Below are 17,005 nucleotides of genomic sequence, written 5' to 3'. Positions count from 1 at the left end.
GAAAATCTATTCAAACTGTTTGTGATTTTCTCCTACCGATGAGGTCGTTGATTTCCTTGAAGGCATTTGGTCCAGGTTTTATCTCCCTCAACATCTTTTTGTAGGATATGTCATTGTGGTGTCTAATGGAGTTTCGAAACATGATGTTAACATATTCCAGTTCACTTTTGATAGTCCGGTATTCAAGGTTGAACCTTTTGAGTTCCCTCTGATGGATCCACTGAAGGCGCTTTATCGGTGAGAGTATACATTTTGAACATATTTCGGGAGGTGTTGGTATCAGTCCTTCGTTGTCGTGTGAATTTTTTGGGTATCAAGGCGATTAAAATGGTTGATTCCATGGTCTCGACAGACTCATCAATTTCATTGTCCTGGAGGTTTCGATTCGCTGGGCGACCCACACTGATAACTTGTCATCCTGTCTGTAGATTTTTCTTGCTTAGAACTTAAAAAAAATTCATAACAATATTAAGTGTGAGATAAATAATTTCAAATCAATATCTTTCTTTGTCCTCCTAATAGTTAAGCCGAAAACCATTTGTTATCAGTTTTTTGTTGTTTTGTCGGTTTCGTGTTTTTTGTTAAAAAAGTTCTTAGTTAAATTTTCCCAAAAAATTAACATAAAGTTACCAACAATATTTGCGTATTATGAAACAATTTGATTTTAAAATTTATTTTTGTTGACGAGATTTGTAGTCGGAAACCAATTTTCACCCATTTTAGTTAAAATTTTTGAAAGATTGGATTTTTCTGAGAAAATTTAGCACAGAACGAAATAATATTGAATTCATTTCACTTATTTACGAAATATCGATAATCGAACATAAGTTTTTGCCTATTTTTTATACTATTTCTTTAAAATTTTAATTTTTATAAAAAAAAATTCTAAGTTTCGAAACAAATATTTTCTATAAAATTAAATAAATAAATTTGAAGCCAATATCTAAAATTGTGGGAAAGAAATTTGAATCGAAAATCAATCTCTATTAACTTTTATATAATTTAATATAAGTTGCTAGCATTATTGGTTCGTGAGATATTATGGATTGACCCAAATTGAGAGTCCTTTCTGTATCTTTCAGTGTTATTGTCTGTGTTATTATCTGTGTTACAAAAATTTATTTGTAGTCAAAATAAATGACGAAAAAGCTTCCCATACAGAAATTTTTCTAAAAAATCTTTCATTATAGGGAGCTTGAATCGTCGGGAAATGTCAAAACTTACAATTCGACAAATTGCAATAATTTCTTTTAAAAAGTTAAACAAATCTACACATTTATGACAATCTTAATCTTTGATAAGAAACCAATAAGATAAGATTATACAGGGATTCTAGGTTCAAATTTTGTCACAATGATAAATACAAATTAGTGCGTTGTCAACATTATAAGGCTTAACCGAGGGACCCAACAGAGGACACAAATAATGAATTAATGCCTTCATCATACATTAAATTAGGATTTATAAAATAGTTTCGACAAGATTCTTGAGCGTTTTAAAATATTAAATGAAATGATGTCCGAAATTACCCGAGTGAAAGTCGTAATTTTCGCCAGCACAAAATTAGAGAAAATTATTGCCAGAAATCAATCTTCCAATATAGGTACTCAAAACTCAAAAACGATTGTGCTGATATATTTTTAAGTATATAGTCCAATGTTTTATTGGCAACAAAAGAGCTAAATACTTTAAATAAAAAATGAGTTGTTGAATTTTTCTGAAACAATTCAAAAACAATATGGATACCTACTTGGAAGATCAAGATGAGCTCTTTCACCAAGATATTCTGGATTTTGAACATTAGTATCAGGGTCAATACAATAAATGAATGATGGGAGAATCTTTTATAGAGTACTGTGAGAGAAAGAAATTAAAAAGTATGCATTTTTTAATAACAATAGGATGTAATTTCAATCAAGTTTTGAAATATTAATAGAAAAATACCATTAAATATAAATAAGATCTTTATAAATCAAACCTTTTCATGTAAATATTTTTTTTGGAATTGGTCAGAAGGGACAAGAATATTATATCAAGAACCCAGGAACAAAAATAGAATTGACGTCAAACCTTTCATGAAAATAGGAGATATGATTCATACATCACGAACTTTTCAAAAAATGACAAGATTTAAAAATATTAAATATAACTTCAAAGTGCATCGCCTTAGAATCGAATATGCAATATTGTCATGGGATTAAATGTGATAATTTTGGGGAAATGCTTTAAATGTTTCTTAAAAACTTTACCATGAGTTTTCTAAAAAAAATTGTGTGACTAATACATAAAACATTTTCATGCAGTTTTGTTGTTTTATTTGTATAACCTATTGAATTCATCTTTCGATATAACGATAGTAAAACATTTAGAATCTACTGACCTTCGAGATATGTCTTCGATCCGTTATTAGAAATTGTTTTCTGAAGTTTTTAAATGCACCCTCACTAATTCAATCCAAACAATTCTAACTTTTTTTAATTGTCAAAAATATAAAAATCGTATAAGCTTTTTCTTAGGACCTTATTTTAAAGTTTTACTAGGAACATTTTAAAAATTGTTGTTATCAAATTAATGAAAATAATAGTAAAACATATGATTTCAAAGTGCTAGAGATTTCAAGCCTTTTACATTTGATATAAAATACATGATCAGGTCAATTTCTCAAATAAATATTTTTGTCGAAATTCGTTAGAGTGTTGAGCACTTTTTTAATTAATTTTTGTGCACACAATTTTTCAATTTCTTTTGAAAATATTTTTCGTATGAAGTTGTTTAGTGCTTATAAACATAAGTTTTCTATTTGAGTTCCTTAAAGAATGCTGACTATTTTCTGTGACATCGAGTTTTGAATAAAAATTGAATATTTTTAAAAAAGAAAAAGTGGACATTTTTGTTCATAAAATAAAATAAAGTCAATATAAGGGAACATTTTGTAAATTTGAATTTTCGATTTTTGACCAATAAAATTGCATGGGGACTACTATTATTTTTGGTCTTGAAATAATTAAAACAAAAGCCTTACTCGAATGTGCTCAATTTCCAAGTTTGAAATTAATAGATTCAATTGTTTAAGTTTTAGGGAGGCGAGGATAAAACAGACGACAGAGAAACTCCCTACCATCGTATTATTAATTTAATTATAACTCCGATATAATTGAGCTGTGTAAAAGGAGAGATACAATGTATAGAAGATGGAAGAATAATCTACGAAACAAAAGTTATAAAAATGAAAAGTTATAAAAAAAAAACAAACAAATACAAATGAAAAAAATCTAACTTCTACAGAAATGAAATACTGAACGCAAAACGTCATCCGAAAAAAATTTAGAGGATAATAAATAAAATATTGGGTAGGAATAAAACGTCTGTGGATGAAATTATACAACACAATATTTGTAAAACGTCTAAAGTTTCTGACATTATTTAAGAACTTGTTGAGTGTTTCTCAACACAAGCAACGAAGATTGTACACGTATGCAATGTTAAAACATGAAGACAGCCTTGTCAAAAACGTTCCTAATCAATATAGGTATGTAGAAGAAGCTAATTAAATCGAAAATTATAACATACTTAGAAATCTGAATCCTAATAAAAGCCCAGGTGCTGACGCAATAAAGGGATGCAACATTAAACTCAATGCAAATCTGCTAACACCATTGATTCAACAAATTGTGAACAGAAGTTTGACACAAGGGTGTGTATCGAAAATTTTGAAGACTTTAGTTATTCGTGTCATCTCTAAAGGAGGAAAAAAAGTTAAATTCTCAACTGTAGGCCAATTTCAATCTTGCCAGCTGTTGAAAAATGTCTTGAAGAAGTTGTTGTAAGACGACTAAACAAGTTTATTGAAAAGCACTGCTTGCTGCAATCCCATCAATATGGTTTTCAAAAAGGTAAAAATACGGGAAGACTTGGTTAATTCTTTTTAATTTAAAATTGGTTAATTCTGTGATACTATTAACATGAGTCTCAATTAAAACCATCATATTGGTTAGGACTTCAGCAAGGCATTTGACAAGTTGAATTGACATTAGGGGAACTCTATGGAAATGGATGGAGAGCTATCTCATAGGAAGAATATTTAGAGTTAAAGTTGAAAGTTCATGGAGTAAAGAAAGGAGCTTCACCGGTCCGGTCCTTTTTATACTTTTTACGGATGCACACCTACGGATTTTTAAGAAAATTACAGCTTTTGCATATGCAGACGATACATCTATTGTTGTCAGACATATGTTCTTGAAACCGCGATTTCTACAATGCAACAGGAGTTTAATGAAGTCACTCGATGGTGCCACGATTTTGGATTAGTCATCAATGCAACCAAAACAAAAATTATGCACATTCGTGCACCAAATAAACAAAAAGAAACAGTCAACATTTTCTTTCAAAATCCTGAATGTCCGACTTCAAGGAAAAGTAAAAAAATTGAAATTTTTCTATTTAAATGAAATTTTAAACACAATGTACTGATAAAAGTAAATTCATATTTGTAATGTATCTTTTTTCTTAAATTAAACCACTAATGAATTCAAATAATTTTTTTTCTTTTTTCTTTAATTAATATAAAACTGTTTAATATTAAAATCCAATCAATTCAAATACTTTGGTAACTTTAACCACCTTCAGATAAGCAAAAGCTTCGTTGTTAACACATCTAATATTGTTAAACTTTTGAAATATGATCCAAAAAAACCAATCAAAATATCGTGTTTAATTTTTTTAAGGCGCATGTCGCAAGTAAAAAACGTATTTTCAAACATTCTGGAAATGAGTGTAGTTTTCTTTCAAAGGTTTCTATTTCTGAACATTTTTTAATTATTTGTGGATTAGTTTTCCGAAAAAATAAACTTTTATTGAGTAAAGTTTTCAAAAGTCAAAAAGTTTCTACTATTTTCAGGTTTTAGTTAATACCCAAAGTAACTTTTTTCCTCCTTGACTTGACAAGAACCAAATAAGAATCTTAGGAATAATCATGAAAAAATAATTCCTGACAATCCTTATATCTAGACAAATGATAAACATTTGCGAAGAACATCTCGAAAACGTGGCACTCTGAAATTTCTTTACACCAAAAAATAGAATTCAGCACGTCCTAATTCATCACGACTACTGTTAGAACATTCCAGTTTTGGCGAAAACTCTTGAAAGTTTCAATTGAACATTCCAAAGGCCATACAAAAATGTTTAACCATGGCATTAAAACCTACCATTTTGGCCCAACGTATAGCTTCATCAAAATTCCTCATGTCATCATGTTAAAAAGTAAGACATAAAATAAAAAAATTGGGTGGCGCCTAGTGACTTCATCTCTCAACCATTCCTGTGTGCGAGTAATGTTGTCAAGGATGTAGGGGACCAACTGTTTTAAACCCATTCTAAACGGCAAATTTGAGAAAGCACTTTTCAAGACAAGAATTACTCTTGGAGAATTTACCAATTCCTCGCCTGACATAGGCAGGGATCGAACCAAAGATCTCTGGCATGACAGTCCAACGCACTTTTTTTTATAATTCATTTTTATTAATTCAATCGCATTAACCATCATGCCACGGGTACTACTTAAAAGTTAGACAACTTTCATTTAAATTTTAATTTGTTTTATTTTTATTTGTACAATAAAATTAAACTTATATAAAATGCTCATTCTAAAATAAATTCTATGGCAGTTAATAACTATGTACTTAGACAAACAAAAAAATATATGTAATGGAAACGTTGTTAATAAAATAGTAGGTATATGATTATTATTTATAAGATTTAGATAATTTTATTAAAAGAACAGTGAATAAAACTCGGCGTTACTCTACTTAAAAACAACTTCTATTTTGCTGTTGGATATAGTTAAAAAAAATTAACTTAATATTCTTAATTAATTAATAAAGAAGATAACTCTAACATTTTCCATTCGCTGGTGCTTTGGGCCGGCAGACTTTGCTTCGTCCATTCGCTCCATAAACTATATTGCAGGAGAATGTAAAGTAACCACAAGTTGATGACTTTGTGTAGTAAGTTGATTGGAAATTCTTATTTTCCACCGGAGGATTTTTGGTGTTGTCCATGCTTCCGGTGACGGACTTTGTAACCGTTACGTAACTATCGGGACCGGGAAGTTTTTTCTTGGATTTACCCTCGGAATCGGATTTTTCTTTGGTGGAATCGAGTGATTTTGTGTGGAACTTCTTCTCAACATTAACGGTTCCGCGGAAGCCACTGGGAATGGATTCGGTTGTTGAACGGGGAATGTAATTCACGGTACGTCCATTTTGTTTTTGAATGAGTGAGAACTTGTCCTTGGGATCAGCGACAGCTGCTTTTTGGCTTTGGGTTGGTGTGTTTTGAGAGAAGATCTTTGTGGCGGAAGCGGATGGCTTTGCTGTAGTGCTTGCTCCCTTTTCAGGTGCAGTCTTCTGTCCCATATTCACGACGTTCTCATTGTAGCTGTAGTCTTCGTCGTCGCCGTATTCGTATTCCTCTTCTTCCTCCTCGGCGGGTTCATCTGAGTCCTTGCTTGATGGGTGTGGCAGAGGTTTAACTGGAAATGTAAACTTTTTTTTTTAATCGAATTAAAGTACAGAGGACTTTAGATATTCTTACCATCGTTTGATTTTGAGGATGAACGCAGCTGAACATCGTTGTTTGGAAGTGGAACACCTTCCGGTGGACCGTAAGCACTGTCTACTTTATCGATAATACTGGAAGAAAGAGTAATTAATATCGCAACCCACAAAATGTCTCTTATACGAACCTGTCAGTATTTCCAAAATCACTTATGGATTGGAAAAGTTGTCGGTTCTGCTCTCTGTAAGTCGCGACTTGTTCCTTTGTTCCTGAAGCTGATTGAGCGGCTCCATGATATGAGATTCCAAACCTGGAGGAGTTCCAGCAAATTATTATACTTGTTCGTTATTTTTAGTGTCAGAATTTCCATACCTAGATTGACCTTGAATTTGTGATTGTGATTGTCCTGAGTGACTAGAAGACTGTGCTGATGCTTGTCCACCTCCTGAAGATTGAATGCTTTCATCGGCTTCTTGTTTAGGTCTGAAGCCAATTTGAGCTTGAGATGATGTCTGTCCTGGACCACTTGATTGTGAATCAGCTAGACCACCTTTGTCGTTAGCTTGAACCTTGAGTTGGGTTAAAAACGTTGTTTAAATCATCTTAAAACCTGAAACTTTTCTCTCACTTACCTCGCTTTGGCTTTGGTGAACATATCCACCACTTTGAGATGAGGCCTTTGTACCTCCTGTCTTAGAGTTAACTTGAACTTGTGACTGTGACTGGGCAGCCCCACCTTGGCCTTGGGATTGTGTCATGGTACCTTCGTTGCTGCCACTGACTTGAGCGTTTGCTGCACGGTCTGCATCGGATGTCATTGCACTGGCACTGAATGTGCCTGAAGAGGTGTATGTTCCAGAAACTTGAGTCTTTGCTGTACCACCATTCTTCTTGCCCATAGCACTTGCAGCAGCTTGACCGTCTTTAACGGTCGATTCGGCTTGTGAGAAAGCATCATCGGCTCCACCTGAACCAATTGCAGCACCATCTCCAACACCGACTCCACCGATACCGCCAATGCCTCCTATGTCTCCAACACCACCAGGGGCAGTCAAACCAGAAGGACCTTTATTTTGTATAAATTAAAATTTTTTTGATTTGATATATTGACAATATTTTCTTACCTCCTGGTCTGTACCCTGCTCCTGGAACACTTACGCTTCCTATACCTGAACCAGCGCCTGGGCCGTATAGTCCTCCAGTTCCACCATCTGCTACTCCTGGGCCATATTGTTGACCTGCTCCTCCTGTTCCACCTGAAGGGTATAGTCCACCGGTACCTGTTCCCGCACCTCCAGCAGTTGGACCATATCCAGCTCCAGCACCTGGTCCTACACCAGAACCTGGACCGTATAATCCACCAGTTCCTGCACCTGGTCCTACACCAGAACCTGGACCGTATAATCCATCCGTTCCTGCACCGCCTGTACCTGGACCATATAATCCACCAGCATCACCAGCACCTGGACCATATATTCCACTAGTTCCTACACCTCCTGCGCCTGGACCATATACTCCACCAGTTCCTGCACCTCCTGCACCTGGACCGTATATTCCACCTGTTCCTGCACCTCCAGAACCTGGACTATATACTCCACCAGTTCCTGCACCTCCAGCACCTGGACCGTATATTCCGCCAGTTCCTCCACCTCCGGCACCTGGACCATATACTCCACCAGTTCCTGCACCTCCAGCACCAGGACCGTATACTCCACCAGTTCCTGCACCCCCAGCACCTGGACCGTATACTCCACCAGTTCCTGCACCTCCAGCACCTGGACCATATACTCCACTAGTTCCTGCACCTCCAGCACCTGGGCCATATAATCCACCAGTTCCTGCTCCTCCAGCACCTGGGCCAATTCCTCCAGCACCGCTGCCTGGTCCCATTCCTTGTCCACCGGCCCCTCCAGGACCGTACATTCCTCCTGTACCTACCCTACCAACTCCAGGTCCGTAAGTTCCACTAGCACCACCTGGTCCAACTCCTACACCACCGGCACCTGGTCCATATTGACCACCAGATCCTGGAATTGCTCCCGAAGCAACAGACTCTGGTCCCATTCCGGCACCAACGGCACCGGGGCCATATCCACCCACACCTGGTCCATATATTCCCCCAGATCCTGGTCTTGTATCCATACCTCCAGCACCTGGTCTCATTCCTGTTCCTCCAACACCAGGCCTAAAGGCACCACCACCTACGGGTCCTGTTCCTGCTCCACCCGTTGTGGGACCATAAGTGCCTCCTGATCCAGAACCTGGCCTTGTTACTGAACCACCACCTCCTGGACCATACATAGCACCAGTTCCTGGTCCCAATCCAGCTCCTGAACCACCAACACCAGGAACATACAAGTCACCAGCTCCTGGACCCATTCCTACTCCTGCACCACCAGATCCTGGTCCATAAGTACCGGAAACTCCAGGTCTCATACCACTAGTTCCTGTGCCTGGCCCCACTCCTAGTCCAATACCACCTGCTCCTGGTCCAATACCACCTACTCCTGGTCCAATACCACCTGCTCCTGGCCCAATTCCACCTGAGCCTGGTCTTAGAGCACCAGCTCCTGGTCCAATACCACCTGCACCTGGTCTAAGAGCACCAGCTCCTGGTCCATATGAGCCCGTGCCTGTACCCACGCTACCATCACCAACTCCTTGTCCATATAAACCTCCTGGAGCACCTGCAGTTCCGCCGCTTGGACCGTACCCACCACCCGGGCCACCTGCTCCAGTTCCTGTCCCACCTACTCCGGGACCATACATACCACCCGAACCAGGCACAGATCCAATACCATATCTATCTCCAACCCCACCACCAGGTCCATACGCATGACCAGCTCCAGGTCTTCCTCCAACTCCCCCAGTTCCCGTCCCAGCTCCAGAGCCATATCCTGGACTTGAACCAGCCTCCATGCCTGGACCATAACCATCACTAGCTCCACCACTGGGTCTTCCTCCTGCACCGTATCTACTTCCCGTACTGTCAACACCATCCGGTCCATATCTACCTCCAGGTTGTACCACTGCTTGTCCAGGACCATATCCGCCACCACTTCCACCGGGGATGTATCCAGATCCTCCAGGGATTGTTGAAGGGCCATACCTATCGCCACCTACACCTTGTCCCGCAGCACCACCTCTAGGTCCGTATCTATCGCCAGCACCACCTACACCCGCACCTGGGCCATATCTATCTCCGGTTCCTTGTCCACCTACACCACCAGGGATGCCTGCACCGGAGCCATACCTATCTGCTGGACCACCTGAAGGAACACGACCACCTAAACGTGAATCGGGACCAGGTAAACTATTTGGCTGTTCACTTGGCAAAGAACCACCCTGATAAAACCCACCTTCCGGGAAACCACTTGTTGTTTCTCCACCTGGATAATTCTCAGAGTCCCCATCGACAGGACCTGGTAGATGGAGTAAGTCAGCGGTCGAGTCGGAAGGTAAATTGTATCCTGGTAGCGTTTCACTTGGTACTGTACCTGGCATAACTGCACCACCAGCAACATTAGGGCGTTGATCATATCTGCCGCCGGTACCAGGTTCTGTATATCTACAATACTCGTCTAAGCCAGGAGTCCCGGCACCACCAGGACGGGTGCCTCCTGGTCCGTAACCTTGGGTGCCTGGAGCACCTGCACCAGGTCTTCGTGTGTCAGCTCCAGAAGGACCATATCCAGAACCCGGACGGCTGCCTGCACCAGCATCACCTCCTCCACCAATTCCACCTGGGCCTGGACGGAGTCCTCCAGCTCCTGGTTGTCCATAGTCTCCATAACCAGGTCGGCCACCATCACCAACTGATCCTGCACCTGATCCAGAACCGCCTGCACCAATACCACCAGGACGAATATCACTTTGACCAGGACCTAAAGAACCACCGCCAACACCTCCTGGGCGATATCCACCAGAACCAGGACCATATCCACCTCTACCTGCTCCTGAGCCGTCAGGGCCATATGAAGGGGTCCCTGTTCCTCTAACTCCAGGCCCAGGTCCAATACCACCAGGACCACCACCAATGCCACCACCGATAGGTCCTGAACCACCTCCACCAATACCACCTGGGCCTACTCCTCCTGAACCCACACCACCAGGCCTAGATGAATCGCCTTGTGCTACACCACCAGGGAAAGTACCCGCACCGGGTCCACCAGCTCCAGCTCCACCCGGTCCATATCCACCTGATATACCTCTGCCTGGACCTGCACCACCGGGACCGTAACCACCCGGCCCAATTCCTCCTGGTCCAACACCTCCTTGACCACCAATACCACCACCGATGGGTCCTGAACCACCTGCACCAATACCACCTCTGCCTGGTCCATAACCACCTTGGCCGAGATCACCTGGTCTAGAGACTCCTGCACCACCTCCTACACCTACTCCAGGTCCAGCACCAGGTCCAAAACCCGCACCACCAGGCCGAGATCCATCTAGTGCACTTGGTCCAATACCACCAGCACCACCCCTTCCATATCCTGCCTCAGGCCCTACACCTGGCCGTCCTCCATCAAATCTTCCAGCTCCTTGCATCATACCTGGACCTCCTCCAACTCGGCCGTCAGCATAACCTCCACCTGGGGTTATTAGTTTGTCACTTGGAATTCTATACGGGTCTGGAGATCCTATTGTATCTTCTAAAATGAGAAATAAAAACTATTAAATATCAATTGGACTATATTATTTCAAAACAATTCTTACCACATCCCCCACATCCTCCAGACGAAGAAAACTGACTTTGAGCCTGTCCCATTCCATGAGTTCCCGCTAAAATAAAAGAATGAGAGCTACTTTCATTTCTTGTTTAAAGTTGTTTTTTGTTTCTTTCTTACACACTGTCGATCTTGACCCGGTTTCAGAAGCTTCTGCTTCAGCTTTTCCATCTTGTTCTGGTTTGCCAAAATTCAAATATTGAGATTGAGTCTGACCACGAGCACTAAAGTATTTTTTAAAGTTTCAAAAGCGTTAATTTTTTTCGCATAAGTATGCAGTAACCCTATTAACTTACAATCCTTTACTTCTTTTAAATCTTCGTCGGTGTAGATTTTGTACGGCTTCAACGTATTGTTCACTCCCATAGACTGCATTTGGATCGATAAAATTGTCTTCCTGTAAAAAAAATTTAAAAATTTTCGTTTATTATTTTATTAGACTCTAAAACCTCTTTCTTAATCCCATACCACAGCTATGAGGTTTTCATTGGTAAAAAAAATCAATTTATTTCTGTTTAAAATCTGTCAAATTGAACGTTTTCTTTTTATACCGAGAAAATTTAAGTTCTTTTGGAATGTCGAATTGAAAAGAGGAACGAAACTATTAAAGGTCAATCTCTATGAATATATCTTACTAAATTTAAGTTTGTTAAAACAAATCGGGCTACCGTTACAAAAAATATTGACATAACAAAATGACAGCTTGAACAAAAATGTTAAGTTTTTAAAATGATGATATCTCTATCTCATAAAAGATGTTTTATAATTGAATTTGGATTTAAAAATTTTTGAAAGTAGTGAAAGTATATTTGACAGCTGAAATATTTTATTTTGCTAATTTTATTTATGCTCTGGTTACACTTTGAAATAAATGAAAGAATACATTTTTTTGATTATCTCACTTTTTTATGTTTCCAGATTATTTTTGTCGTACGAGATAGTTAATCTTTAATTCAAGAAATTTGTCACCATTCAAAATAAATTACTACCCCAAAAATCAAAGTACAACTAAGAAAAATAAACGGAAGTAAATATCAAAATACATGGAGTCCTACACAGCAACAATATTTTAAAATTAAACAAAACCGAAAAAAATTGTTTTTAGCAGCATCAAAATCAAATCTAGAGTGATTTGCAATTGAAGATAGTTACTCTGCGTGTTCTATTGATAGCAGTTGACATTAGAATTGATCTTTGTTCTAGTTTAATTGCAAGACATGATAATTATTATAGTAATTTTTGTAATACTTTATAAATTAAAAAAAATTAAGCGTCCTTGAGCCTAATAGCAATTCGATTATAGTAATTCATTAAAGAAAGATAGTTGCAGGCATATTTATAAATTTGGAATGACTTTTTGGAGATTAAAATGTTTGGAAATATCACGTCAGCTTTTAAAATGTTGCTTATTTACTTAAATCCGTAATTTAATTGTTTTAGTATATGTATTATCTATAAATTTAATTGAAAGTTATGCCCATATTTCAGTGTCAGGTTTAAATTAAGCCCTAGTTATGTATTTCAAAGTCTGGCAGATTGTCGGGAGGGAAGCGTTGTGTTTTAAATTTTTAAGCTCTGAGTTTATTAGAAAAATCTACTAACAAATTTTATTTAAAAAGGTCCCTTTACATTAATTGCCGTGTAGCTATTGATTTATTTCCAAAGTTAACTTAAAATTATTTTAATCACAACTGCTAAACTGAGATTTTAAAATACTTTAAACATAAATTGAATCCGATTTTTGTATTTCTTATCATATTCAAGTGAAATGGTAAATTAGTTTTCATCAAAACGTTTAATCATATCCAAGATGAAATGTAGAAATATTTGAATAATTATTTACTCAAATTATTCAGATCTTGTAATTAAAATCCACACATTTTAAAAAGGCTAAGGATTATTTAATTCACATTTGTCGTTTTAAACCTATGAGTATTCCAGTTCGTATTTGAGCATCAAATTGGATTTCAAATTAATGTTTCTGTAGAAGAATTCAAGCTTTAAAATTTTTAAATATTGATATGTATGACATTAAGATTAAATTTCCAATAAGACTTGAAAGGACTTTAAAACTAGTTTTGCCATTAAACTAGTTTTGAAGACGTTCCATAAAACGGGTTTAAGCAACTGTGAAAATGCACTGATACACTTTGGGTAAAATTTATTTTTGTGAGCTAATTTTATTAGAAAAAAAATCGTCGATTTCGGAAAAAAATCTAATTAGAGCCTGTGGAAATAGTTATACTAAATTTAACCTAGTAGAAATAAATTGTCTTTAAGGCTTTAAAAATTATAAAGGAAGGTACTAGTGAGTTGAACCAGAACGAAATTACTTTGGAAAAAAATCAATGTCATGCTAAGTTCGGTTGAGTTTTAAATCGACTGAAAACAAAAACCAACATTTCAGGAAATATTGTTAAAAAAGTGTTTCTTAATTGTTTGAAAAACATTTCACACGCATTTGAAAAATGTTTTTGTATTGTTATGCATGGTTAACGCTTTGAGAAACATTTTGGGAAAGTTTATTGTTTCCCATTTGAAACAATTTTTTTCTTCCACATCGTATTTTTACTTTCGACACATAGAAACTATCTGGCAAGTTTTGCATCCATTAAAATGGCATTAAGATGATAGAGAAGTCAAAAAAAGTGAGTAACCGTTCAATGACTGCCTGTCCTTGGCTTTACAGCCCATACGAGAGTTAAGTTCAAACTCGGAAATTTATGTTTTAAGCAGATTCGCGTTAGGCGTTTTTTTTATACAAAATTAGAGTACAAATTCACAAAATGTTTGGTCAAATATCGAAAATTCAAATTTTCTCAAAAACGAACCGATAGATTTTTATTAAATTTTCTCTAAAAAATTCTCTCTTAACTTCTTCCAATAAAAAAATTTAGTGCTCCAGAAGAACCGTTATTTTGTTTTTAAATTTTCTCAGGAACTCATGAACTGATTTCAATAATTTATTTGTATACACATGCTCTCATATTTTCTGAACAACGTTTCATGATCAACAATATCAAACATTTCAGTTTTGGTTAAAAAAAGAGGCTGGGATACGACCCACACTGATAACTTCTTATCCCATCTGTCGATTTGTATTGCTTAAAAGTTTGAAGGTTTTCATGTTGGGTTAAAAAAGTTGTCAGTTGAATTATTCTCAAAAATTTTAAATTTACCAACAATATTTTCATATAAGTAAAGAAATAGTTTAGTTTAAAAATCTAATTTTGTTAAATTGATTTTCAGTTAAGTTTTTATTTTTTTGTAAGAAAACTGTCAATTCGATTTTTCTCAAAATTTTACGGAATATTGAAAACAATATTTCTTAATAGATAAAAGTAGTTTAAAGCCATAATCTCAAAGTTTTGAAAAGATATTGAAGTCGAAAATCAATTTTTACCAACTTTTATTAATTTTTTTGTTCAGGTTTTTATTTTTTGTAAAAAAAAACTATCAATTCAAAACCAGATGTTAAAAACTTTATTTTTCGTTGCGCAAAATTGTTCTTGAGATAAAATCATTTTGTATTCGTAAAATTTTGGAGGTGACAATTTTTTTTTGCATTATTTTCAAAAAATATATTTGTTTGGTGTCACGTTCCAGTATATTATATTAACTTTAATTCAAGTCTCTAGCGTCATTGTTTCATGAGATATTTAGGGTTAACCAAAATGTTCACCTTTTTTTTTAAATGCTATGGTAAAAAAAAAACGCCCACCCAGTTGCTTAAGAGCCCTTTCTGCATCTCTCTGCCTTTTTGTTTGAAGTCGATATCTCCTCTGGTTCTTAAGCTATGGACGACGAAAAAACGTAACGAACGTACGTACACACGCACGCACAGACATCTTTCTAAAAATCTTTTATTTCGACTCTAGGGACCTTGAAACGTCGAGAAATGTCAAAATTTTCAATTTGACAAATCGGACCCATTACAATAACTTCCTATGGGAAGTTAAAAATCAACACATTTTTTACGAAAATCTAATACAAAAAGTGTATTAATACTTTCTTAAATATTTTAACATATTTGTGTAAAGTTTCAAGGTGTTTCTTTAGATTGGACGAACCTTACATAATAGGTTTGATTTTCCTGCTTTAATTGATGATTGATTTTCAAAGATCAAAGAAGAAAATATCCAACTGAAAAAAGCATTACTGCATTCTTGGTATTCCTTTTTTAAAGTTTTAGATTCATTCAATAAGATTGAAATTACCACTTCTTTAGAAATTTAGATTAGTGTTTTGTAGGTGACTTTATGGCCTGTGTGTGAAAGCGTATTGACATATAAAACAGTATTTTTCAAATTCCAATTTTTAAAAATTATGTTGTTTGCAATGGAAACACGGAAGCAGAAATTAAATTGATTGATCTCATTTTTGGTGAATCTATTTCCTTTTTAATATAGATGTATATCAAAATAATTCATAACCTTTAACCACTCCTCTGAGTAGGTTAAAGCAGGATTTGGGGGGACCTGAAATTTGAATGCCTAGTAGTAATACAAACGAATATCGATTTTTCGCAAGAGGCAAGGACAGGACACTTATTTAGAACTTGCATCTTGGAATCCCAGAAATCTAGCAAAAACAGAGCAGTAAAAACGTGATAAACCATTTCTCAAACTTTATTCTCTTTTCGAATAGAGTCAACATTTTAATTGAACATTCTATTTCAGAAAAATAACGAATATCCAAATTCAAAATGTATTTTGTTAATAATTTGCAGAAAACCTAAGGAATTTAACTGATAAAGTGGGAAAGTAGAATTAACTAAAAATCCATGAATCTTATTTTTTGAAAATTCTCAGTTTTACTTCAAATTTTGCAAATAAATAATCCATTAGTATTCTTTCTTCAAAAATTCAAAAAAACTAAATTTTGTGAGACGACTCAATACATTTTTCTTCTCATTAGAAACAAAATATTATGTATTACAAAATTTTCTTTTACCGGAATCTTAGCTCCATTCACAGCAACTATAGCGATCACAATTCCTACGAATGCCACCCAATGAAAGGGTAACATTGTTGAGTTGTTATATTTTATCCCAGTTCTAATTAAAGGAAAACGGAAATATCTTCCTTAATGATGAAGATAAAGTTGATGAGCCAATCCTCTATAAATTGAATTTATATTTTTTCTTTTCTTTTTCAGTAATCGAAACTTCGTTTTAAAAACACTTCGTCTTATCGCGGTCCAATTTCAAAACTATTCTCGATGAGATGAACTTTATCGCACTCTTTCGATTTTTCTTGCGTGATTCTCACTTTGAAAAAAAAAGATTGTATATACAAAATTCTGTATATTATATTCTTTCACTTCTTTATGTTTTCATTATCAATATTTTTTATTGATTGCTGCACATCACATTCAAACCTCGATTTTTTTTTTAATTATATAAATTTGTATTTAAATAACCACACACAATATTTTACACATTTATTAAAATGTCGTTGTCTTTGGTCAGGATAGTGATGCGATAAGGAGTTTCAAATCCAATTAATCCCAAAGAGAAAGAGCGTAACTAAAGTTAAGATGAACCGAAGAGTCTGTCTGATAATATAAGTTCCATCAATATTAATGATCAAGGAATACAAATCAAACGCTCCTGCTTCCGTTCCGATCGCGTCAACTGTTAGCTTGCGAATAATCCGTTCTAGAGTGATTTTTAAGAGCTGAGCCCTGAGCGACCCGCGAGTGTCGTCGTTGTTGTC

General features: G+C 36.2%; 1 protein-coding gene across 2 annotated transcripts; it reads right to left on the bottom strand.

The window, feature by feature from the left end:
* Window positions 1–5,736: 5,736 nt before the first annotated feature.
* Window positions 5,737–17,005, bottom strand: LOC129945454 (fibroin heavy chain). Of its 2 annotated transcripts, XM_056055220.1 has the most exons (11): window positions 16,242–17,004; window positions 11,585–11,685; window positions 11,409–11,512; window positions 11,278–11,343; window positions 10,056–11,213; window positions 7,683–9,845; window positions 7,191–7,624; window positions 6,931–7,127; window positions 6,746–6,868; window positions 6,595–6,692; window positions 5,737–6,532 (listed from the first exon to the last, which is right to left on the bottom strand). In XM_056055220.1, exons 1-11 carry the CDS (start codon window positions 16,314–16,316, stop codon window positions 5,892–5,894), a joined length of 5,160 nt encoding a protein of 1,719 aa, XP_055911195.1. In that variant the 5' UTR covers window positions 16,317–17,004; the 3' UTR covers window positions 5,737–5,891. The 2 variants fall into 2 exon arrangements, with proteins under 2 accessions (XP_055911195.1, XP_055911194.1); XM_056055219.1 differs by having other exon boundaries at window positions 7,683–11,213; window positions 16,242–17,005.

Source organism: Eupeodes corollae, chromosome 2, assembly GCF_945859685.1.
Source record: "Eupeodes corollae chromosome 2, idEupCoro1.1, whole genome shotgun sequence".
In the NCBI taxonomy this organism is placed as follows: Eukaryota; Metazoa; Arthropoda; class Insecta; order Diptera; family Syrphidae; genus Eupeodes; species Eupeodes corollae.
The sequence above is the reverse complement of the archived record's forward strand: the minus strand, read 5'-3'. Positions and strand labels throughout refer to the sequence as shown.

Coding starts and splice junctions, on each gene's coding strand:
- LOC129945454 (XM_056055219.1), bottom strand. CDS start 16,316: ATGTTACCCTTTCATTGGGTGGCATTCGTAGGAATTGTGATCGCTATA. Junction 11,214..11,277: donor TGGAGGATGTGGGGGATGTG/GTAAGAATTGTT, acceptor TTCTCATTTTAG/AAGATACAATAGGATCTCCA. Junction 6,533..6,594: donor ATCCTCAAAATCAAACGATG/GTAAGAATATCT, acceptor TTACATTTCCAG/TTAAACCTCTGCCACACCCA.